Source organism: Frieseomelitta varia, unplaced genomic scaffold (assembly GCF_011392965.1).
Source record: "Frieseomelitta varia isolate USP_RPSP 00005682 unplaced genomic scaffold, Fvar_1.2 scaffold_146, whole genome shotgun sequence".
Lineage (NCBI taxonomy): Eukaryota > Metazoa > Arthropoda > Insecta > Hymenoptera > Apidae > Frieseomelitta > Frieseomelitta varia.
The window spans coordinates 877,285-903,916 of record NW_025109150.1 but is presented as its reverse complement, the minus strand read 5'-3'; the positions used below and the strand labels follow the sequence as shown (position 1 = coordinate 903,916).

General features: G+C 35.8%; 1 protein-coding gene across 1 annotated transcript in view; it reads left to right on the top strand.

Annotated features, from left to right (window-relative positions):
• The window catches only part of LOC122533391 (suppressor of lurcher protein 1), a 93,501-nt gene that overhangs the window by 19,290 nt on the left and 47,579 nt on the right, over positions 1 to 26,632 (top strand). Inside the window, 1 exon segment of the mRNA XM_043663038.1 lies at positions 8,688 to 8,878. Within this exon segment, the coding sequence (XP_043518973.1) occupies positions 8,688 to 8,878 (191 nt within the window).

Sequence of the window (26,632 nt, the reverse complement as noted above, 5' to 3'; positions counted from 1 at the left end):
CGGGGAAGAAAGAAATATTACACGCAACTTTGTGGTGCGTTTCCAATTTACATCTTGCGAGTCTATCGAAACCTGAACACCTAGTCTCCCGTAGGATCTGATATGCATTCCTCCCCTTTCGCGCCAATGCGAACTGAACTCGAAAATTTCAACTTCAAAAGCAAATAATCCCGGCTGTCCGGCTTTCACCCCGGACCATGGAACTTCAAACAGTTTATTTCCACCGCAATTTTCTCAGCGCCACGCTCGCTACGCAAGTGTGGCGCGTAGTTTAAAAAAAAAACTCCCCATTAATTTTAAAACTAAGTTCTTAAACATGCGCAAGAGACAGAGACAGAGAGAGAGAGAGAGAGAGAGAGAGAGAGCCTTAAGAGGGCAGAACAGTGTGACGGACCTGAAAATTACGTATACTTTGGAGGGTAAAAAGAAAATACATATTTGACTGACATGAGCTTTTGTGCTTTATTTTAACACATTATAAAAAGCAACATTAAAAAAAAAAAAGGAGAGCTCTTATTTAGCTTTTTGCCGGCATCTTTTTTGCATAACTTTGTTTCACATTGCCTATCGGTGTGCATGATTCCAGCCAAACAGGATTAGCTGTAGCAAAAAGGCAGAAAAAGTTCAAAAGTAAACAATTATTCTCCAAGGATTGTCGATTTTCATTTCTGTGAAAATTATGAAAGTAGCAGCTATTTGTTTTTGATGCGCCGAATTTATGCCAAAAATTTCTACGTTTTTCGAAATTGTTGAAAAATTAAAAAACGTTCGTTCGTCGATCCCTAGTAAATGTTGCATCAAAGATACGCACCAAGTTTTCACAGTAATTGGTTGGTTAGATTCCGAGATATCTTGCACACCGTTTCTAAAAACCTAGTTTCGAGAAAAACGCGTTTAAAGTTTCAGAACGTCATTTTTCACATGTATCCTTTAGTTACTTTTTTTACTTACTATATCGCGGCTCACAGTTCTTACAATTCGCAACTAAATTGAATCCAAGCCCTCTAATATTCGATTCACCAATATTTGACTCACACTTTATAATACTGCTTAAAGTTGTAAACAGTGATGCAAATTCAATTATTCTGTATTTGCGGATTTATTATCATAAATAAAGCCAAAATAAGTCACTGTAAAGGCTAGGACCTTTCGTATCTTGTTTCTAAGGCTTCTAAACTGCTATTTAAAACAAATAAAACAAAAAAAAATCGATTTTTTGAAAATTTCACACTGTCCTGACCCCTTTAAAAGAACATCCAGGGCGCAATATTTCTCGCGACGAATCGCGCGCCGGTTGAAAAGACGGTGGCAGACAGGTAGAAAGAAAGGGAAATAATGAGGGAAGCGAGTGGATAAACGAGCAGCCGCAGAAGAAACAGGGAAAACAGAGAGAGAAATTTTAGGATCGTAGCATTTCGTTCCCAAAACGAAAACGAAAGTCACGATAAAAGAACGTCGAGTTCATTGTTCGGATCGGTCGAGTCGTTGTTGTCGGGAGTTAAGGTGGTAATGTTCGTACTGTGTTGAATATGAAATTGGACAGTAGACGACGCGGCCATCGTGCATCAGGAAAAATACATCTTGACTTGACTGTCTTGACGACACTAACGGGACGTGAAATCAGTAGCGAATGGAAATGCACAGTGGTCCCTCAGGTGAAGCTTCCTTTGTCGGTGAAAATGAAAAGTTTTCCCATTGAATATGTTTTACGCCAGGCGTCTGTTCACGTGCGACCGCCTCTGCCTGTCAGGGAATCGTGGATAAGCGCGAAAGCGAACGAGAAACGATTCCGGCCAGATAAAGAGAATGCCATGGTTGTATGCCAACGTTCGGACTGCTGTTTCTCGACGAGATGCACAATTATAAAATTCATGTAAAAAAATTGCAAAGTACGTCTTTCGTCTGTTCGTCTATTTCAGCAGTTGTGTTTTCTAAGCAACAGATTTCCGTAGTTACTTGGAGCTGCAAATAAATTGGATCGCCGAGGGTTCGTCGTAATTTATAGCGGATATTTATCGGTCGCTGAGCATCGCCAGCATTGCCTCTTCGTTAAAATGGAACTGGAATTTCTCGAGCGCGTGATCTCTCGCCGGGAATTTCCATCGCGAGCGTTGTTGTCGCGAGTTTTCACCTCAATGTTTCCACGATCGCGAGCTAATAATTGCTTTTTAGGTACACGAGAAAATAAAATCGATACGAGTCGACGAGGAATTGATGACGTTAGGTGTATCTCTCTTAAGACAAATTATCGTTGATAAATCTGAATAACCATTGGCAGACTGCGGATGTTTATTTGTCGATGATAAATTTCACAAGTGCTCGTTGAAATATAAATTATTTACAATCCTACGACACTCGTTACAATATTTAATGCAGTTTCGCTCCTTCAATTCCATTCACAAAAATAATTCTAATCACTGAAATTTTCAAAAATTCTTGTCTTCTTTGAGATCGTATTTTACTATCACGGTAGCTTCATCAATTACACATATCTATTACAACGCTTTTCTAATGTACAACAATTCCTTGTGAAAAGAAAATATTTATAAACGTTTATAAGTTAGTGTCCCGGCACTTGTACTAAACAATAAGAATAAAGAAAAAACAAAAAGGAAAAACGCAATTATTTCGATTCTCTGTCTTCAATTTAACGTTCGTTATTAATGCACCGCTAACGTTCATTTCGCGCATACAAATCGCTTCGTTAAAAGAATAGGGGGAAAAAGAAAAGACTCGGAGCCGCGCGATATATATCTTTGAATATATATTCCTCTTAACGGCATGATAAATCCGCCGTTTCTCTCCGAAAGAAGTTATAGATCTTTTGTATTGTCGTTTTTTGCCAGAGTGCCCGAGCATTGGGCAACATTCATACTTATTATAGTCGGTTCAGCGATCCGAGCGGCGCGCGCGAAAATTTAGTGGCCTCTCAGAATATGACTCAAACACTGGTTACACGTTTCGTTGTTCGTCCGATCGTTTTACTTTCACAAATTCACCGGCGATTCGTTCGACGACGTATTAATATTAAACAGCCGATGAGTTCGCCGACGTGACACTTGATTATTGCAAATAACCACGGAACTATCCGCTGCAAATGTTTGAGCAGTCTGATTATAGTCAAACTGACAGTTTGTGATGTCAATTGTACATGAAACGTCGAACGGAAGTGACTCACAATAGAATTCGTAGAAATTGTGGAAAGACAGTGGATTGGTATGAATTTTTATAAAATTAATCTCCGAAGATTGATTTGGATTGCAAATAATCTTTGTTAACGATGTATGATAGTGATATATATATATATATATATATATATATATATATATATATATATATATATGCGTGCATCTAGTTGACAGCTTTGGAAAATTTAATAACTGAAATGAAAAATATAATATAGATCGTCATAAATTGTGTATTGTTATTATTGTTATTTGTCGTTATTTAGCTTCTCATTTGTATCGTGTATTACATCTTTCCGAAACGTAAAAATCATTACGAAAGTAAGATTTATAATTTGTAATTTATAACGCATTAAAGAGAAAATATAAAACACGGCTGATTTTCCAAAATACCTTTAAAAATAGTGCAACTCACACTTTAGAAGTTGCAGACTGGCCCTTTAGTTATTGATATTATCATAAATCTGCGATATGTATCGTACCAATTAACAATCCCATTAGCTACATAGGCACCTGAGACCTAAGCTCTTACGATTCCTGTGATGGACATTATCTTGTTACTATACGCACATATAGTGGTTGCAAATCCCGGAACGAATGTTCATTCATTAGTCATGCCCATCCATTTAATTTAATCTCCATCAGTATGTGAGATAAGCAGAGAGAGGTCACTCTAGATAAACAAGTTATAAAACAACATTTAAGAAACAAATGATAAACTGTACTGAATTGTTGAGTGAAAATTCAATGCATTAGGGAATATTCAGATAATAAATTCTCAAACGGCTGATGCAATTCCAATTATGTTTAAATCTATTATCGCTGCTATGATAAACATGTGGAACGTGTTTTCAGTTTTTCTTACAATGTTTAATACAACACACGCGAAACATTCGTAAAATGTGTTGACAAATGTTCGAATATATGTGCATACACGTATTGAGGATTTGTATTTAGCCGCCATAATCTAGCGACAAGCGCGCCGCCCGCGGTCTTTTTAGTAAAGTGTTCGTTTTATTTCTTCCCGCGTGTGTCTTTCCTCTCGCCGCTCTAAAATTCCTTCGCGTGTATCAAATCCTCGCAACAATGTCGCAACAGAATACTCGAATGTTTTCTTTGTATCGTTGCGTTTCTCGATTTGTGAAGACTTTCACAACAAAACGGAAGGAGAACGAGATTTTCTACGAAACGGGACTTTCGCCGAATTCTAAAGGTTCGATTTGTTTAATTTCCTATGAGAAACATACAACGAGATTAGACATACAATTTTGTTAGAAACGCGAGATAATTTCATAGAATAAAATTTAACGAGAAGAAAGGGCGGACAATGAACATTGTTGTGAACATTGATAGAAAAAAAAAAGAACTATAAACTATAAAAGTTATTAATTGTCATGCATATGTAAGGTTAACTTTCGTCAATAAAAATGGAAAAATGCGATTAGAAATATTTCTTAGCTTCTACTTTGGAATTTATAATCATTTACGTTTATGATAAATAAATTGATAGTTTATATAATTATAAATATTATATTATATTATATTATATTATATTATATATAATATATATGATATATTATATTATATCTTTATATTATAGTTTATATAATTTATATTTATTATATTTATTTAGTCTTTTTCAAACAATTATATAGTGATTACAGTTCTACTTTGGAATTTATAATCATTTACGTTTATGATAAATAAATTGACAGAAGCAAACAATTACATAGTTTATATAATTATAAATATTATATTATATTATGTATAATATAATATAATATATATTATATTATATTATATATTTATATTATAGTTTATATAGTTTATATTTATTATATTTATTTAGTCCTTTTCAAACAATTATATAATGATTACAGTAAAATTGCAATAATTGTATAGTAATAAATATACAACAGTAATATAATAATGTAATATAACATACAATAATAGTAATCCAACAGTCGAAAGTAAAATTGATAAAAAATGGAGTTGATCGCTTTGGCTTCAGCAAAAGCTCATATTAATTATTCATGCTTCTTTCTTTTCCGCCACCCCACATACGCGTATGCAAACAATTTTCAAGTAAATAGCTGTCGTGTATTAGCAATCACGTAACTAACTAAATAGAATTCATTGTTTCGACATTGTTTAATTAACAATACTTCGGAGAACAAGAGCAACGGTGCTCCGGTAGAGACAAACCGATATCCCGTTTATTTGTATCGTTTTATCGTGTTTGTGTGTTGCGAGCCGACCCCTAAAGCAATGTCCACGTTTCACGGTAGACCTTGCCATTTATGCGAATGCGAGGCAAGCGTGGAGCCGAAACGCGCGCATTGCCAATGCATATGAAAAAGATCGATCGAACAACGCCACCGGCCTGTTTCGGCAACGTATCGAAAAGCAATTTGTATGCGGCGCTCAGCCCAAGTACTTTAAAATATTACACCGGTTTACGCTTGTTTCCACGCGAAGGTGCGAGTATTTCTCTTTGAAAGCGGCATGTTTATTCAGAGAAAAAAAAAAAAAAAAAAAAAAGGAAGCAAACGTAGAAAAGACCGAGCTTTATTAATCCACGTCCGCCCCTCGTTTGATTTGGAAAATTAAATCCAGTAGTAGAATATTAATACCTCAATACATACAACGAAAGGATAAGTAGTTAAATTTGCAAACTCTTTCCCAAACTTTTGCAAACTCGCACAATGAAAAAAATAGAACCTGAACGAATATGGAGATTGCAGGAGAAAGACGTGATACGTATATTTTCATTGATTTTATGAATATTTATTTACGTTATTTTGTATATATTTTCACGTGATTTTATGAATAAACAACAGAATTTTAATCGAACGCAATTGAAAATGGAAACATCTTGTTGGACTGAAAGATGCGAAATTTGTGAAAATAGGTGATAAGCTGACGAATTCAAAGCTTATTTTAACATCAAATATATAATTATATTATAAACTGTATTATAATTATTATAATTATAATTTGTAAAAGTACCTCTGTATAAAAGAGAAATAAAGAATGCAACTTATCACGTTCTTTCCCTATAATCTTCATACGAAATAGAAAGTAAGAAGGATTTCTTGATTCGTTTCCCATCTCTTTCTTCGCCTCCAAGTTTCTCATATCGTTTAGATTCATTTCATTGTCCGTATCTATTCTAATACCTGTGAACAGTGGTGTACTTAACACATTTAGGGGAATGGTATTAATTTGATTTATCGTTTACATAGTACGGCCATCGACATAATACACAGCCATACGCACATGTACAAACTATTCGATGCCGTTTAATACTCTAAATAGTGTTTGAAATCTATGCCTACGTACACGTATGTATGTATATACGTACATGCATGCACGCCAGTGAATTCCAAACACATTGTAATTAGAGATCTGCAATCTCCCCCAGCAAAATCACACATGTTTTCAACGATAATCGTTCCGTACAAAGAAAACTTCCGCAGTTTCCGCTAAGACTTCGTTAAAGTCATCTCAGAGGGAAGGACAAAAGCGGGAGCAAAGCGGGAGTTTTCTTAATTCCCAAAATGCTTTCCGCAAACTAGTATTACGTGGAGTGTACGAGCACGTAATTTAGGATGGTTGTACATGTTCCTAATTTTGGGGGAGCCGTTGCCACAAGTCCTAAAACCCATTACTGATCAGATCTGTTTGAATCCGGCGTACACGAGTTTACAATACGCTGATGAAAACCCGAGATCTAATTAAAATTTCAGCTCCTCCAAGATGGAATTAGTTGGAGGATAATTATGTAGACTGTGAGATGGGATTCGTAATGTTAAAAATAACAGGGTGATAGTATGCAATTGCTATGCTAATTGATTATCTTTTATCGACTGATCGGCTGATGAGTAACATCATAGTCGATCAGTAACAATAATTATCGCGGTGTTGAAGTTTAAATAACATAATATAATGATACGAAGGATCGAAATATTCATTAAATATTGAAACTAATAAAGTGATAGTAACAATTATGTTAGTAATATAATTTACGTTTTATTGAGAGACTTCATTTATAAAAGGAGATATTTAAAAATTCAGAAAAGTATTTTTCTTTGAAAGGGGCAAAACGGTTTGTGAAAATGTAATACTAAAGCAATAGCATGGATAGTATTTTAAGCCTGCGAAAACTGTAAATAGAAAAATGTTCTTGAAACGAAGTGCAAGTTAAAAATATAGAATCGCACGTCAGGATAGTATTTATTAGTACGATTTATTTAATAAAAATTGTGTTCATTTAAAGAACATGTAATTATATCTCTAGTCTAAGGACGCAGTTATCGCGAACATTGTTTTGACAAATAGGAACATTTAGCAGAAAATTATGTAACATTTCGTTGAAAGCACAATGCGTACATTCTAGAAATAGTTTGCATCTGATAACATTACATAGTTAAAATTACTTTAAAATAGAACAAACTTATTATTAAACAAATTTTACGTAGAATAAAAAACAAAAATAACAGCTTGGAGCAACGAATCATGTTTCAACTAATCTATTACTGTTGGCTTTAAACAACTTATAAAACGTAACTTTAATTTATGTCAAAACAAAGAATTTTTTTCGCTGTATAACGTACATTGTATAATACGACTTTCTAATGCCATTAACGTCCATTAAAAAATTATTATTTTCTGTCATGTATTCGTTGAATATAGGACAGGATATTTTAATAACAAGTTCTTGCAATCAATTACAATACTAAACTGAATACAAAATACATTGCGCAGTAACAATTAAAGCAAACAGGAAATATATCATAAATTACATTACTCGCACATTTCGCGAAACAATATATGTAAATGAAATTCGCCACGTTTGTTTGCCACAATTTTACGACGCTAATTTACACATATGCTGCTCCGCGCTGCGAAAACAAGAACTATTTTGCGTGGCCTATACTCGCTCGTATCGCCCCTTAGTCTCGCACACAATTTATCCGATTACGCTAATCGATGATAATGAATATTGACACTATTACCCTGATGATGTATTGCATGTTACGTTCATGTACTAGAATAATAATAATTCAATGTAGCCGTATCAACGACGAACCTTCCGTATTTTCCGTGGATCCAGCGAAAGGATACGCGAACTATTATTAATTATTTCTTCTTTGAAAATTGGATAATAATTCAGCCACTTGATTAAAATAATTACTCGAGCTGTTAGCTTCAAAATTTATGGAAACGAATGCAAATAATGTGAACGATCGCTCTAAAACTAATTACAGTAGTTATTACAGAACATTAATCCTTTGTCAATCTTCGAGTGTATAAATAAATGTGTTGGTTCGAAATTTTATCGTGTAGTTTTACGTTCGTTAAGTTTTATTAGTATCGCAACAAATGTCTCTAAAAAGTTTATTAATTTATTAATTTTTGTGCGAGTCGAGTAACGGGAATTAATTCATTTTTCACTGGTATTGTTTATTTTACTGATGCAATATTTATTTTGAACTTCAGATGCGATGGCGTGGATTCGTTAGTGGCGTACGTGCACATAGACAGAAAGAAGGAGAAGATAGATGCATTTTGCGGTGAAAAGCCAGCGCGGCCTATCATGAGTAACGGACCACGGCTTTCTTTGGAATTTAATGGCATCACATCGTCCCGCCAATCCCGAGGCTTCAAAGCTGTGTACTCCTTCACTGAAAGTAAGTACGACGATCATCTTTTCTTTTTATTAAATTCGTCCCGGATAAAATGGCTGAATTCTTGATAAAACTTGATAAAACGTTTCTGTCATTGTCCCTTGACAAATAAAACAACTCTCAATTCCAGATTTCGCTTTTTTAATTAAATACACGAAAAAATCTGAATTCCACTTATATCTAAATTTTAGGATTCTGTTTTTTATACGTAATTGATTATATAGAAAATTTTAAAATACAAAATTGCGTAGAATGCACATAATATATATATATATATAATATAATATAGTATAATATATATAATATAATATAATATAAAATAATATAATATATAATATAATATATATAATATAATATAATATAATATAATATAATATAATATAATATAGTATAATATAATATAATATAATATAATATAATATAATATAATATAATATAATATATACAATATATATATAATATCTCAAGTATAGTATTTTCTATAATATTTCTTTGGTTCATGTATTTGATTTTCTATCGAGATTCTACTTTTTCCAATTGTATCCTCAAGAATATGAATTCGCCTATAGTCCAGTTATAATAAATAACACACACTCTACATCAAAGAATTTTTACCATTAAAATATTTAGTAACGAGAAGGAGAATTTTCACTTCACATTATCGACGCGTCGTTTAGATACTTATGGTTCGGACTTTAAATGAACAAATTCGAAGTATTGAATTTGGTACGTGCGAGTGAATTTTGGCGAGATGTCGCAGCTCATTCATTTAGCCGAATTGAATTTTGAGATAATCGCCGTGCGAAACCGCGTCTCATAATGACTGTTTATTTGTATTCGATCAAACACGTTCCACAAATAACTGAACTGAGAATGTTTAATTTGATTGAGAGGCGATACGAGAGGATCGGAGTTGCATCAGTAGGTCGTGAATAAATATCACGATTTTTCAAGGAAACAATGGAGAAGCGTTTCATTAGAAAAAGTGCTTCGTTCATTCATTGACGTCATTTAATTCTCAATGATTCGAAATCGAGGTATATAAAATTGCGAATGTGGGACAAGTCGAGATATTTCCTTTGTCTGTACGTGTGAGTGTAACTTGCTGGAATATCTCGTTACAATCTTCAATAAGCGTTTTTAACATTATTGCCAAATCAGACCATCCACGATGAAAAGCGATCGCTTTAATCGTTTTTAAAGGGAATTGTCCAATATCAAGAGAAACAAACAAACAAGTAATTCCTATATTTATTTAGTTTATCGAAGCAATTTGGATCTGAAAAATATAGATATAGCGTAGACAAGGTATATCATTCTCTACAGTTTTTCTCAAAAATAAATTGACGAAGTTATAAATTGATAATATGCGTGGAACGTCATTTGGAAGTTTAGTTAAAAGGGTAACCACTGACAATAAGCGCCCCTATGGGATTCAGATCTATCAGTGTAGATGTGGGTATAATCCTTGTGGCGCTCAGGTATTTCGGCAAATAAAAGCGAAAATTTTATTCGTTTCTAGATAGATGAATGAACTCGTGTCCACTTGAATGTACGTCATCCGTGATAAAAACTTTTATTGGTGGAACTGAATTTTGTTCTTTTTGATCTTATACTTGAACTGTATGAATTCTTCATAGAAAAATCCTATTTGAAAATACACATATATTAATCAATATTTGATTTATGATTTGTTCGGAATTCCGATAGTTAATTAATTTATTCAAATTAACCTTAATTTTTTCAAAAATTTCACGCGACAGGATAGAATGAGGATAAAATTCAAATTACATCTAGTTTGAAATCCATTTCATTCTTGTCAGCCGCATTTTAGAAAGAATAGTGGATAACATACCACGTATCGTAAGCGTTCAATTATCATTTAGTACAAAGTTCGAAAAATTCCTCGAACTCTCTGCTTCGACCTCGATATTCCTTTTTCCTTTCTTACTCCATTCCTTCCTTTCGTTATTTATGCCTTCTCTCTCCCTGCTCCTTTTTGCCTCTCCACTTCGTCTCCCAAGAGGGATAAAAGGAACCTTCTCCTTATTTCACTCTTGCACACTTTTTCTCAAATACCTTTCCTCCTTCGTCGTTACCTCTTTACCCTCCGTTGTTTCCACATCGTTCAGTCTATTCTTTCTATCCCCCTTCTTTTTTCACGCTCGTTCATTTCGCTCATTCTCTCGACCCCCGTTGTTTCCCTTTCTCGACTCTGACGAGCGTTTCCCAGTGTTCGCACGTCCCATCCAGCGTCTAGTAAATTCAGATATTGTCAGTACCATAAATCGGTTCGATGTGCTCCGGCAAAGATAGACGATACGCATCATTGAGAATAAGTTATTGGTATGGGACGTGTTCGAGACGTAACATCGGTGCATGACGTACGGTCTTATATACGCCCGTATGCGCTCAGCTCGGCGTCTGTACCACCAGCGGTCCGGTCCTTTCTGCCGCGCGCCTACGCCCCCGTCAAAATTTCAATTTCCGTTGAGCATTCTATCGTGATGGCAATGTGTCTCTCTTCGTACGGCCGTTCATCATCCGCAGCTCCGAGGTTCAGATTGCAGCGTACACGCCGGAATGCCCGGGCTGTAGAACAAATGGATCGCAAAGTGTGTTTGTCTTTCGCCCCTGGGAAAGATCCGCTCGCGCTGCAGCGAAGCGATACTTGCCACTCGCGGAATTCGAAAAAAAAAGAAAAAAAAAAAGGAATTCCTCCTTTCGTTGAGCCACTGGGTGGGGGAGGGGCAAGAAACGAAGGGGATGAAAAAAGAAAAAGGAAGAGAACGATAGATAAGACGAACGCAGCCGAATTTAAAAGCGGGTCGGGGAAAATCGAAAGGAATTAAACTACGGGTTGCAAGTTTGCCCTCCTTCTCTCCTTCCCACCCGCGTCGCGAATATTTCGCTCGACTGCGGAAGCGTTTTCATACCGAAACTTTCTTCCTGTTTGAAGGAGAGCATTCGAAGATCGCGGTGTTCAGAGCTCGGGGTAAGAGCTGGAGGAACGGAAACAGGGGTGGGGTAACGTTGTTGACGTTAGCTTTTATTCGCGACTATCGCCCGTAAGTAGGTACTTGCACTCTTATTTCCAAATTATTGCGAGCGTGTGGAGGACACTCCCGGCCGGAAATTTAGAGCGCACGTACACGAGGCGTCTCGGTATCGAGGCACCAAAACTAAATCGAAAGAAACGAAGAATAAATTTCTCTCGCTTGAGACTTCGTTTTCAAAAGAATCACGTGATGAGAATCTTCAGCTAATTCTCTGAACTGCTCGGGAATAAATAATGAACGGGAAATTATTCTTATTCTGTGAAAATAAGCCGGAAGTGTGAAATGCAATTTTTTCAAAGGATCCTTCGTTTTCTTCTTTCTTTTTTTTTTTTGCAAAACTCAATTTAAAATTTTATGTTCCAAGCATACGTTTACCAAATGAATTTTTAATCGAACGTATTCAAGCTGTTTTCTTGAAAATGAAGTATCAAAATTTTATTTTATAGTTATTTCGTATCGATTAGTCATTCCTAGACAACCCAAAATTGACGAAATTCAAACGTACTATATAAATTTTCTCGACTTCTTCGAAAATGATGACTTGAATAAAAAAATTTCTTTCTTTACTTTTGATACATTTTTCACGTAGAATCTGAGGTATTTGTAAATTTGTGTACGATTTTATTCGTTTCACTTTTTTATATCTTTGAACAATAACAAGGAAACCGATTAATTATTTCTGTAACAGTCTGAATCAATTATCACTAGCAATCATCATTATCCTCTCGCTTAACAATTACGACACTGTCCTGTCGTTTTATTTTATGGAAGAAACCGTTCGCTAAAAATGGCACGCACGCTCGTCTGTATCATGGCTGAGAAGTTTGAAGCAAATGGTTTTAGTTTTCCAATCGCTAGCGAATTTTAGAGTCGAACAATTGCAAAACGCTTAGTACTTGGATATTTAAACTTTCTCCATTTTCGGAGGCTACCATTGAAATTGAACACAACGGAATCGAACACGTCGGATATTCGCGATATAAAAGAGATTGTAGTAGTCGATGAATATCTGATTCTCAGAAAAATATTGTCGTATTTATTCAATCAATAAATTTCAAATAGACGTACCATCTCCAATTGAGGAAGAAAAATATGTCCTTTCGTTTCTATATTTCAAAGCAACTAAATTAAATTGTGTGCGATTCAAACTAAATTAAATTGTATCTAAATTGTATCTAAATTAAATTGTACGTAAAAATACGTATGTGTTTGTGTATGTCGAACAAAACTATTAAAATATTATAGATAAAAGTATAGATAATATTTGTGATTTGATATTGAGATATGTGTGGTATTGTATATATTAAAATAATATAAATGAGGAAATGATCAAGTTCGTTTCATCAAATAAATTATGTAATAGAAATTAGATATGTCAAATCAATGTGTCTCCAATTGGAAATTACTAAATCATATATTTAGTAGAATATCTATGCTCTTGATGCTTTGTAGATTTCATGTGGTTATTACATCAGCTATCCCAATAATTTGTTAATATTATGAGCACAGTTTAATTAAATGATTTCTAATTTTCAGCGTGTTAGTTTTAATTGGAATTAAATTCGTACTAATTGCTGAGAAGTATTTTTAAATATAATTCACAGAATTATACACAGTATTACTCTAATGCTACATCTTTTTACGCAAATATAATATTGAATATAAAATTGGTATATTTGTTTGCTAAAAAAAAGGAAAGAAAGGATATATTCTTTATGATAAAGTGGATTGCAGGCAATCACATAACTCCTCTGTCACAGTAACAATTATTAATTACGTAATCAAGGAAATTTTACAACATCCCGTATGAAATTTGAAAATGTTCGTCAATGATAATTATCGAAACTTAACAAAAATATCATGTTCTTAACAGAATCGCACCAAGTGTCCAATTATTTACGCGCGATGATACTTGTATTAACAACTTATTAATAAGTAATTTTGATTTAGCAATCCCAGCGTTAATTCCCAAACTTTTGTTGTTAAAGGTAGAGTAGCACGATGCATGTATAGATATCGCGATATCTCATATTCCTACCCTCTCCACGCTCATAAGTACACACATTAGATCCGCGCGTTAATTTCAAGATACAAGTTTGCCATCGGTTAACACCAACACCGACTGCCTCTATCGCTGGTGTGCGAACAATGTATTATCCCGGCAAGTTCCGGGCTCCTATTGTCGTGTAATTGAAACGCGAACAAACGGATTTCGAGGCGGTTCACAATGGTAGGAAAGAGAATCTGCGGCGCCGAAGTTCTTCGTTTGAGCGAAGTTGGGCGAGTCAACCAGCCTCTCTCTCTCTCTCTCTCTCTCTCTGAAACGAGCCGCGCTAACGATAAAAAGTTTCGCTTTAATTGCTACGCTCGGATATCCTTCTGGTGAACTTCAAAGCTGGATATCGTCTGTGAAAAAGCCGGACTTCCGGCGACGCGCGCTCAGAAACGCGTTCATAACCGGATTTCAAGCAGCTACTTTCAAGACGCGTTCGCCGCGCCATTTCGAAAATCAAACGCCAATTAAAATTAGCGACGCGCCCGCGCCGCGAACACGCGCGCAACGCTCAAAGCGCTAACCGTCCGACGAATCAATTTTTCAAACGCAGCCGCTCGCCTCGTGTTTCGATAAATTGACGCCGCGCAAGCCAGTGAATTTCCGCCGGCCGGAAATCCTCGGTTGGTCGTCCACGGATTTTTTTTTTTTTTTTTTTTTTACAAAAACCAACGAAATTGGTCCTCCCTGCCGGCCTCCCCTCCGAAAGGGTTTGGCCCTTCCTCTGCAGTTTTTATTGTTTCGCGTGCAATTTCAAAGTACGATTCCTAGTTGCGCCAATGGAATTGCTAATGCAACCTGCCGCCGAAGAGAAAAAAGGAGACAATTTCCACCGCAACGTGTAGAGCGATGTATTTGTTTTCGGGAATAACATTTAGAATTTAGATCGCCCCCCTCCCCTTGATTGCAAGATGAAACGGATTAAAATGACATCTGATATGTTTGAACTTTCACCGATATATGTATCGAATAAACCGAATTTTCCCGCTTCGATTTCAAGGAAACCCTGCATTAATCCCAGAGAAATTGAAATTGAAATTGAAATTGCTCTTGATACGTCGAACAAATGTTTAAAATTGTATATATACGTATATATATATAAAAAAAAAAGAACCGAAAGACGTAGCAAAGTTAACAATATAAATAATAGTTAATAACTTTACAACCTTTAACTCCGAAACCATTCGTCGAGTGATCCGAAATTATGCAAATTACCGACTCAGTGGCGCGACACGACGATAAATTACCGCTGCACGATTTTTACCGGCAACGGAGCGAACGTTTATTGTCGCTCGATTCATTCTGGAATTGCGACGTATAAAAGGACCGGCCCGCTTCCTCTGCCCGGGCAATGTTACTTCTCGACTACGATTTTCGAACGCAAATCGCCCCGTATAACCATTGCCCGTGTGCACCGACTCGAAATCGCAGAAATCACGTGCGCGTTTCTGTGTTCCTCGTCAACGTGAAACTCCATTTCGCCTATCTGATCGACGATATATTCCGCATTCCCGTCGACGCGGACGTCGTCGTGTCGAGAAAGGAATGACTCATTTTCACCAGGGTGAGAAGGGTAAAGTCCTCGGGTATGCCGGTTCACACCCGTTGGATTCCGGAAACAGGGAGGAGAAACAGGAGGATGACGTCGTCCGTTGGCGACGGACGCGATCGAACGAAATCGACGCGAAACTTTTAGAATCCGCTAGAACGAGTTAGAGATAGCATCAGAGACAGCGTACAGGCACACGGATACCGGGAGACATATTCTTGCCGACGTTTTTTGTCTTTTTCCCTTTTTTTTCTCTTTTCTTTTTTCGAAAACTCCTCGCGAGAGGAGCCTTGACGGATTTACGAACCTCCGCCAGCGAGAAGTATGCCAAGAGTTTTAAAAACAACGGGAATACTTGCGTATGTATGCGGCGGTATGTCGATACACGCGCACACATATCGATCCCTCGAGCGTGTAGCTAGAGATGGGATCGAGTGTCTCGCAAAAGTTTCTCCTCTTCTATTGTTTGCTGTTTTCGCTAAAATCACTTCAAATACGGCGAATTTGTGTATTAAATTGCATTGAGGTTTGTACATACTTACACTGTACATACATGTTCAACGCGTGCATTGAATCATATTGAACTTGTACATTGAGCTACAATAAAATACATAATTATGCATATATTAATACATACATTATATACATTAGTTGTATTATACAGTCATACAATGAATATACAATGAACTTCTACACTAAATTACAATGAAATGTATATGTATATTGTATATATTGATCTACAGTGAAATGTGTACACTGAACTACAATATAATAAATACATTAGTTGTATGTACATTAAACTATAATGAAACATGTACAACTGAACTTATGCATTAAACTGTACAATGAAATGTATACATTGAGCTGCAATAAAATACATTCACTGAACTTATACATGAAATTTTAATAGAATGAAATATGTATATGTATATTGTATACATTGAACCACAGTGAAATGTGTACACTGAACTACAATATAATGAATAGTTGTATGTACATTAAACTATAATGAAACATACAACTGAACTTATACATTTAACTATACAATGAAATCTATACATTGAGCTACAATAAAATATATTCACTGAACTTATACATGAAATTTTAATAATGAAATGTATACGTATATTGTGCATATTGAATTTATACATTGAACTATAATAAAATATATACATTAAACTGCAATGAAATGTGCATATTGAATTATATACCACAATTACATAATAAAATACATATGTACATTGATCTGGCAAATTGAACTACAGCGTATACATTGAACTTGTGTACATTAAAATACAATAAAACAAATATACATACATTCTATAAATTAAACTTGTACGTTCAATAAAACATTGAATTTCAATGAAAAATACATTGAAATTGTATGTTGAATTACAAATAAAATACACGTGCACATTGATCTTGCACATTAAGCTACAACGAAATGTATTACATTGAACTTGTACGTTGAACAGCAATGTAATGTATTCACTGAACTTGACTTGACTATAAAATGAATACATTGTGAGTGTACTTAGATTCGTAGTTACATGTTGGACTCAATCCCATCTCTACACATAGCAGGGATAAAGAAACCGCGTGTAAAGTATGTACACGTACGCGACGTTCGATATGGTCGCATGTATACCCCTCGACACGTGTGCAGCCCCGTGTCAAATGCTCAAAACTTGCGTCCATATCCACGGCAACGTTTTAATGTAACCTGGCGTATTTCACTTCCAAACTTCGCGTTCAGAGTTCAGATGCAATATTTCCGGCTTACTCGACAAAGTCGATACACCCCTTGTGCGTGTATGTGTGTGTGTGTGTTTGTGTGTGTACGTGTAGGCATACATCTTTGCCAGCTGCTTCTAATATTTGAAAGAAAGTAAAAAGCGACATTTCCTACGAATTTCTACTCTGCATAGCATATACTTTCATGCTGCTGCAAGTACTCCGCATCTCGGTTTATTTCGTGTAACATAATCGCACTCTTTTCTTCCGGAAAATACTCTTCTTTTGATACTAAATACTTGATAGAATCTGCAGCTGCATATCTCGTTTGCTTTATCCCTTTGTATTTCTTATTCTATTTTATTATTAAACGTAGGAAATTGTATTCATTTCATTTTGCTTGGTCTACATGCATTCAACGACGCGCTAAATGACAAGTATCTTCGACTGGCTAGACGAAAAGAGATTTAAACTATCGGAGCAGAATCGAATCTAAACGCGAACCCGCATCTCCCGCGGGTTTTCTGTTTGAAGATTTCTTTAACCAATTAAGCTATTCGATTTATCGATCGACTCCTTCTTTCAGAACTTTACTACGTACGTGTAAAAAAGACTCGGATCAATTTGAACCGAAGGGTGCTCGCTTTTACGAAAGTTAAACCTAAAGTTTAAAATTGAAATTAAAATTGTATATCAGAATTAAATAATAAATGTAAAGAGTAAACTTCGTTTATCTGACAATTAGATCCGTTAATATTAAACGTTAGTTATTTTTCAAATAAATATCAATGAACGACTTCATAAAACAGCAGAGAACCGTTCGCCGCTAGTTCCGCCATCCTAATTGGTTATTTCACCTCCAGAAATATGTAAAATTGAAATTTTACGTTTGTGTAACATGCAACCGAGGAATTTTTACTTTTACTGCAAACTTCAAAAGTAGCAATGACCTCGCATTTTTGCTGCTCAATTGCGTCTGCTCCACCTCAAATAAAGATAACAGAGGAATATTTTTGTAATAATAAAATTCCTCAACATTTCAAATAACCTCGATAATTAAATAAATTAATAAAATAATTTCAAATAACCTCCTAATTAAAGCAACTGGAATATCAAAAGGTCTGTCTATTCCAGTTCAGCAATCGGATTAGCCTTTGCCTTTTTCTCCCGTGAAATCTAAAATGCAATAATTTGCTCTGAAAAAAAAAAGATAAATTTTTTATTTTATTTTAATGTAATTATTAATCTTCTTTCCCTTTTTATATCTATTTCGCGTATTTCGATCACGGTTTTGCCGTGATACTTTAATATCAATTTTCGGTCTTATTCATTGCTTACATGCAGCACGACTTTACAATTTCAATACAGATTTAAATTTCGAGAGCATTCGACTTTCTGGAAATCGTTCGATCGGATCTAAAATTTCAACGCACGCTATAATATACGGCAGTTCTAGCAGACGATTTCCAACACATTTTCCGCCATAATATCCTCACTCGTCGGTCAGTCGAATATAAAATTCAAATCAATTAATCATATCCACGGTGATTTAATATTAATCGTCACGTTTCGCATGATGCCGATAAAGTGTTCTAATATTTATGAAACGGAAACGTGCGTCATGATGAAAATCAATTCGAATAAATCACAATAATTCGAAATCCGACGCCGATAAAAGCCCCCCGCACGGGGACGCGAAAGCACGGATACGCCCTGCGGATCGGTGGTGGATCTTATTTGATCAACGTATCAATTTTCGCCGAAATTATCAAGCGATATAATTTCGCTCGGTGTTTATAAAATCGTGCTAATCCAACGGCGAATTAATGAATCCGCGATTGTGATTATCAGAAACGCACCGGATGGTAAATAACGGGAAGTATCTGCCCGTGTGTGGTTTGCGGTATTTTGTGACGCAAGCGAATGCAGACCGGCGGAGCAACGAGAGAGAAAGAGAGAGAGAGAGAGAGAGAGAGAGAGAGAGACAGCGTGTCGACCGAAGCGGCGAAAAACAGTGCTCGAAATTGTCGGCAGCGCCACGCTCAAAGGTAATCTCTTAAATAGAAACGTTCGAATGGCCGTTTTGCATTGCGCGGGAATTATTCCGCGCGAATAACGAAACGAGCTGCCGGAATCGTTATCGTTGATTACAATTGCAAAGTTGGATGGCAACGAGGGGGTAGTGGGGAGGGGCGAAGAGGGGGAGGGAGAGGGGGAGGGCAACCAGACAGCCAGGAAGGAAGGAAGGAAGGAAGGAAGGAAGGAAACGAAAGGCGGGCCTCGGGACGGGAACTCGGTTACACACACTGCCGAACCGACGCGACGACGGCAGCTCCGGGATCTTTTGTAATGTAGATCGCGGGACGATTTTACGACGGTTATGCTCCTCGAAAGTGTGATAAACAGCCCGCATCTACCCGCATAGATGCAGCGGTGGGAACTGGAGATGGTCAAAGATACGGTGGCATACGAGGCGGCGATCTAACGGAGGTTCCTGTATCACCTGCACGTAGATGCACGTGTGCGGAAAAAAAGAAAGAAAAAAGAAAAGAAGAAGAAAAGATCTGGATCTCGATCGGTGGAATTTTTCATAATCGCCGTCGAAATTCTTGGGACAAATACCATATACTCGTTTCGAAATGTACGAGAAAGTATCACGTTAATCGAGTAGGTTTTATTCTTGTCTTTTATTCCTTTCTTCGTGCTTTTGTTGTTTGTTCTGTACGTGTTTCAGTGTCGGTTTGTTGAAAATTAGAAATTTTCACACATTTCTTGCATCGCTCAAGTGTAGACTTGAAATTTAGAGAATTTGCAAAGAGAGATCCTTAGATCCCTTAATGTTTCTTTCAATATGTCACAAGTACAGAAGTATGACTACTTCAAAATAATTCAAAAATTCACTGTATTATTGCTGTATCGTTATTTGATATCGAGTTTAATTTGCTTAATTTAAAAACGATTTATTGTTAAAAACTCATTTTTCTACTAAATATTTCTTGGAAACCAATGGAAACTTGACTGTCACTCAAATAGTTTGTTAACACAGTATATATGAACGCGATTAGTGTGTTAACACAGTATATATGAACAAAACATACATATACATATGTATAAAATGTTAAATACACATACACAATTTAATGATTATATTGCCTATATATTGAATATTAAGAATAACTACGATCTATTTGCTTCTATTAAAGAATGTCTGTCACGCTAAAAATCGTCCATTTTTAATATTCTCTAATATTCCCTGAACATAAATATATGTAAAGATATATAAATATGTATAAATATTACATGTATAAAAAGATATATATAAATATTCGGGGATTCCCTGAACATAGATGTATATAAATATTACATGTAAAGATATACATAAATATTAGGCATATAAAATATTTCTATTCAAAATATTAATTAAAATATTATAAATATTAGGTATATAAAATATTTATATTTAAAATATTATAAATATTAGGCATATAATATTAGGAATATTTATAAATATTATAAATATTAGGCGTATGAAAAGACACGCACAGCCGAATTCTTAATTTCTCGATACACGTTTTGCGTGGATTTTAGTACGCGTTTAGAAGCTCACACGAGCGACCTCTACACTCTCTCCGGATAGGATTGAGAAGGTGGTCCCGCCCTGGAAGAACATAAATTGCCAGCTCGTATATACTTGAACATTCTTCAGCGGCCCGGTATTATAAAAGTTCTTGGCGAAACTTTATCAATTTAACGGATTCGCCACGTGTATCAGGGAAAAAAGCTGCTCCCGCTCGCCCCGCGTGACTTCCCGCCGCTTTCAATTACTCTTCCCCGCGAATGGCTGCACACGTACGGCCTCTGATTCAGAGAGCTTGTCGGCCACCGCGAGAAGAAACACGTCCGATATTATAGAGTGGGCGAAGACCTGGCGACTTTTCGGCGATTATGTAGATCAGCGTTTTCACGAAAACGGCGCTGCGGTGCCGTGTTTAATTTACAAATTAGATAAAGCGGCTTGGCCGAAAAGCGTCGGCTGAAAATCCTATTCACCTCGAGTGCTTAGGAAAAGTGTCGATCGTTTATTGGGTAATTTCTGACAGAGGTTTACTCTTGGAGTAAGTGGCCTGTTGGTTAGCTTTTGGTTTGGTTGATTCACAATATCGTTTCTCGTTTCTATGACAGTTTTGTAAAAAAAAAGAATTAATTTATTGTTGCGTCATAGGATCATTTCACGAACATGATGAAAATCAACTGTGACACGTTCGTCGTTTTGTACTCGCGTCGCTAAAATGAAATGAAACAAGAATTTCCCGTATTTTGTCACAATCTGAAATCATACAATTTGATATCTTACAAGACTTCTTATTCCGACTACACGTACCTCTCGATACTTTATCGATTGCGAATAAATTGAACTCTGAGACGTACTGACGCATTATCCAATAAAAACGTTGGCCGATCTTTCGATCGCCGTACAGCTGTGCGACACCGTGCTAAAAGAATCTCCGGCTCTCTTTCTCCCAGTTGCGCAATCCCTCGCGAAATAGCTTATCCTGGAAAGTCGCAGAGATGTCGTAAGGAGGCCGAGAAAAACGAAAGGCCAGGGTTCGCTGGCGGAAGCTCGCAGGTCAATAACATAAAAATGGCACGTGATGCTTCCCGTAGGATGGTTACGATAAATATTTCAAAGGCAACAGACGTCATTGTTCGTCTGGTGTGTATCGATGCCGGGAGCCAGCCATTTTATCCCAACGGTGTTAGACGAAAACCGAACGTACTTTCTTGCCTCTATGAATTCGATTCCGGTGGTGTACGACGGCGGGGAAGGAACCGATATCCGAGCGAAAGCGAGACGAAATTTTCTCAGGGAATGATCTTAAAAAATTGATGCCGGCGGCTCGTCCCGGGCTTGGTTTTATCGTCGCAACGGGCTACTAAACGTACCATTTTATTGGATCGTTCACGGTACAGATACCAGACGCGGTCGTGTAGCCATGCACAAATCTCGATGGCGAAACGAACACGCTCCGGCCAACGGCGAACAGAACTTCTCTCTATTGTACCGCGTAAATTGCCTCTGGGGGGGGGGGGAGAGAGAAAAAATCGCGCACGCCGATTTCGAATTATGAATCTGTATTCTCTTGGTATAACATTTGATTTCACGCGACTCGATATTTCGCCACTTTTCAGACGTGGAAATTCGAGTAGTCAACGTAGGGTAAAATTGTCCGATAATTGCGAACGTTTGGGAAACTTTTGTATCAAAATGTCGGAATAACATTTGCGCGTAACAACAGCAAGCATTTTTGAACCCTTGGCGATTCATCATTGTTTTCACAGTGCGGTCGAATCGAAAAAAATAATTGTGAGAGGAAAAGAATGAAAATGTTTGAGAATTGAAAACTCGAACAAAGGTTCTTTGTTTTTGGTTCTTTGATTTTTGTAACTTTCGTTAACTTTCGTACGTATTCTACATTTGATGTTAAACGTCGATAAGCGAAACTTTCTTCGTAGTTCGGTGTGTAATCACGTCGCTTTACGCCACGCATTCTCGAAACCTTTCATTTTGATTGACATTTGCAATCAACGAGAGTAATTATCGATTAAGTACGTGTTTATAGTTGTAGATTATATATTAAGAGATATCCGTCCCGCAATACAGTCTTCAACCGTCAGATAAAAGAATTCCATAATTTTTGCCCAATTTTTATAAATGTAAAATAGCTCCTGAATGAAAAACTATTTTTTTTTTATTTCTGACAAAAGAGTGTTACTGAAAATATAGCAGCTATATTTTTTATCGAAAGATACTTTCAATGCTTGCTATTGACGATAAAGGAACTTTATGGTATTTCTCTTTACTTGACGACTTGATGAAAGTGTTTGGAAAGAAAGAAATACTCTGCGCAAAACGATATACCAAAATATACTTGCACACTGTTTTTGCCTGTTAATAAAGAAAATAATAAATCTCTTTAAATATTAAAAATAGATAATAAGATTTAAAAAAAAAAAGGAATACGTTTACATTAAATATTAAAAGAGACACACTTTGGTATTTCGTGTCCAAAATCTGACCATTTGCGGGAATACTTTCATTCATATTATTCAATTGGTGTTAAGCATTATTTCTGCTTAATTAAAATATTTATATGAGCGTAGAAAAATATAACCGTGATACAAATATCTTTGAAAAATTTTCGTTCAAGTACATTTTGTATATCGAATAATACGAACGGTCAAATAAGGACGATACTATGTGTCATAATCGTATCTTTAAGATTAACGATTAAACGTATACATAGATCTTCAAATGCCAATGATCAACAAAAAAAAAGTAGATTTTATAAATTTTCTAGATTCAATAAAATACTATGTCCCTGTCAATTGATAAACTCTGATATTTGATCTGATATTTTACACTGATAGATGGTAGAATTGACAGCCAAATCTAATAAATCGTCCATTTACGATGCCCTATAAATTTTATTCAATCGTGTATATAACGCGTGTATTTAAGTTTTAATATACGTGTGTTTGATACATTTGAAGCTACAACAATATAATATAATTTCGTTTTACAATAATATTTATAATATAATTACAAACATATATTTATATTAATATGCTAAATAATATTTCAATCATTCGTTTGATAACCATTACTATACATTTATATCATATTTATTTTCCTACTCTTGCTACATTTGAAGCTTCTACAATAATATAATATAGTTTTAGTCTTTTCATAATATAATTACAAATATATTTTTATAATATATTTTTATTACACAATGCTAAAATATTTCAATCGTGCATTTAATAACCATTACTATACATTTATTACATATTTATTTATTTCCCTATTCTTGTTACATTTGAAGCTTCTACAACGACAATACCAAAAAAACACAATATATTTTTTCTTCTATAATATAATACATTTTTATTACAATACTTCACCCAACCGTGTGTTTAACAATCGTTAAACATCTCGTTCATCGTTCACGTCTCTCCATTCTTGTCACATTTGAAACTCCTGCAATGATAACACCAAGACCAGAGAAATAAGAGAATCTCTGAATGAGATACAAAGTAAAACGACAAAGGGCTCGCCCGTTACTCAGTGGCCGTACAGTCTAACAACATCGAAAGCGAGTTATTCTCCCTAGTTAGGTAATTCGAACGAACGTGCGCTTTTCTTCGTCTTCCCTTACTTCCCTTCCTTTCTTCTCTCTTTGCTCCTTTTTAATAATTCCACAAAAGCCGAAACCACACGTACACACGGCGGCGTCAAAGCTGAAACTTTGTTAACGTGGCCAAGAGGAGAAGGAGAGAGAGAGAGAGAGAGGAGTCAGGTCATAGTGTCAGATGTTGGAAAGCCATGGCTGCGGCCGTGCAAACAACCTCCTGTAATTTCCGTAAAAAATGCACAAAGCGTCGGGAGGGAAACGTAGCTATCTCGTTACTTTAAACCACCCGTTCTGCCGGTGTAATCGAGGACATCGTTTGTCGCTTGTAAAACAACCGGGCCCGGTGTCGAAAAAAAAAAAAGAAAGAGAAAAAAAAGGGGGAAAAGAAGCGGGGCCGGCAAATGCAAATAGGATCATTCGAAAATGAAAACTCGCAGGGACAACGGACGAGTCCGCGATTCCAGTCCTGAACAGAAATAAACGAAAAAAAAAAAAAAAAAGAGAGAAAAAAAGAGAGCTAGCTACGTCGGACTATCCGGGCTTGAAACCGGGCAATATGAGGCTCTAATTTAGGACGCGGCCAGCCAGCCCTGGCCGGGGTGCGTACGTGTAAAACGAAATGGAGCGAAAAAACGTTGAGCGATATAACGTTTGGGGCTGCTGTGCCTAATTTCCATCCGCGGTTTCCTATCATTCCCTTAGCGTTTTCGTTTCATTGTTATTCATATTTCCAAGAGCGGAAATGTTCCCTGGCCTGTACAATATTGACGCGGGAGATAAAAGCCGGATCGTGAACAATGTGTAGTTGGGAATCGGTGGGAGGAAACAACGACTGGATTAATTTCTGCGAAATTAAATTCGACCACTCCAAGCTTTCTGCCTTCGAAATTTCTGTTATCTCCTAGAATAATTTCTTTTCTCTAGTCTCCCCTGTGTTTTTCTTTTCTTTTTTTTTTTTTTTTTCATTTTCTATACACCTGTTTGAATCGCGAGAATAAAGTAGAGAATGAAACAAACACGAAGAACAATAATTTTCAATACCACGAAAAGGTATTTCCTATATTAACTAATGTACAGTGTAACATGATCCTTATATATTAGTAATATTAAATAAATATTTAAGAAAAGCAATTCGTACTTAAAAGTTGGATTTCAAGAACTCTAATCAAATTGCAACAATGTATGAAGTATGTACGAACTTGTTAATAATAATTATTATTATTACTTCAATATAGCTTATAATAATAGCTTATTAATTGGATAGTTTATATAAATAATTTTAGTTGATTAATAAGTTTATAATAATTGGATAGTTTATATAATAGTTTATTAATTGGAGTTCATATAATAATTACTGGCCAATATAATAATTTTTCGCAATAAGAAGAGTTTCGTTTCAAAGAATTATTTCGACTAGAGTGTTGAATGGATTTCTGCCATATTATTATAATTTTCCGTTGATGTTGCCAGTGATAGTGCTTCAGCACGTGAAAACGGTGAAACACAGTTTACGGATTTGATATATATTTCAGTTTACATTTGTTCTCCTTTACGTTATGGGATATAGCATGTAAGCAGGATGTATAGGTTTGTGATAGTAACGTATGTGGAGGCTGTACGAGACAGATATATTTCAAACAGTAAATCGTGTTTCAGAGCCGAATAAAATCTCGGTGATACGGAGATATACGGAAAAAACGTGAAATTAACGCCTGATTTCCCATCGATTACTGTAACGTATTTAATGCAAAACGATAGGCAAACTATGTAGTATTCGCGTCGTATTGTTAATTATCTAGTCAAAGCCGTTTGTTTCACAATAATCCTAGCGTTGCAGTGCAACGCTAATTGTAAAGCAACACTCCGGTAATTACCTGTTACGCAGAAAACATTTCATTGTTATCACTGAATCGATATCATCGCTGAGCGACGACAAACGATTTTATTAAATATTTACGGGCAAGCGTACGTAGTTGAATTATGAACACAGTTGCACAGTTGTTGTCCCGTATTACAGAAATGAATATGACGCGTCGTATTCAGCTTCACGCTCAAAGTACTATTAAATTAAAAATTGAGAATGATATGTCAAACATGCCTGTGTAACGTAATATATATATATATATATATATATATATATATATATATATATATATATATATACGAGAG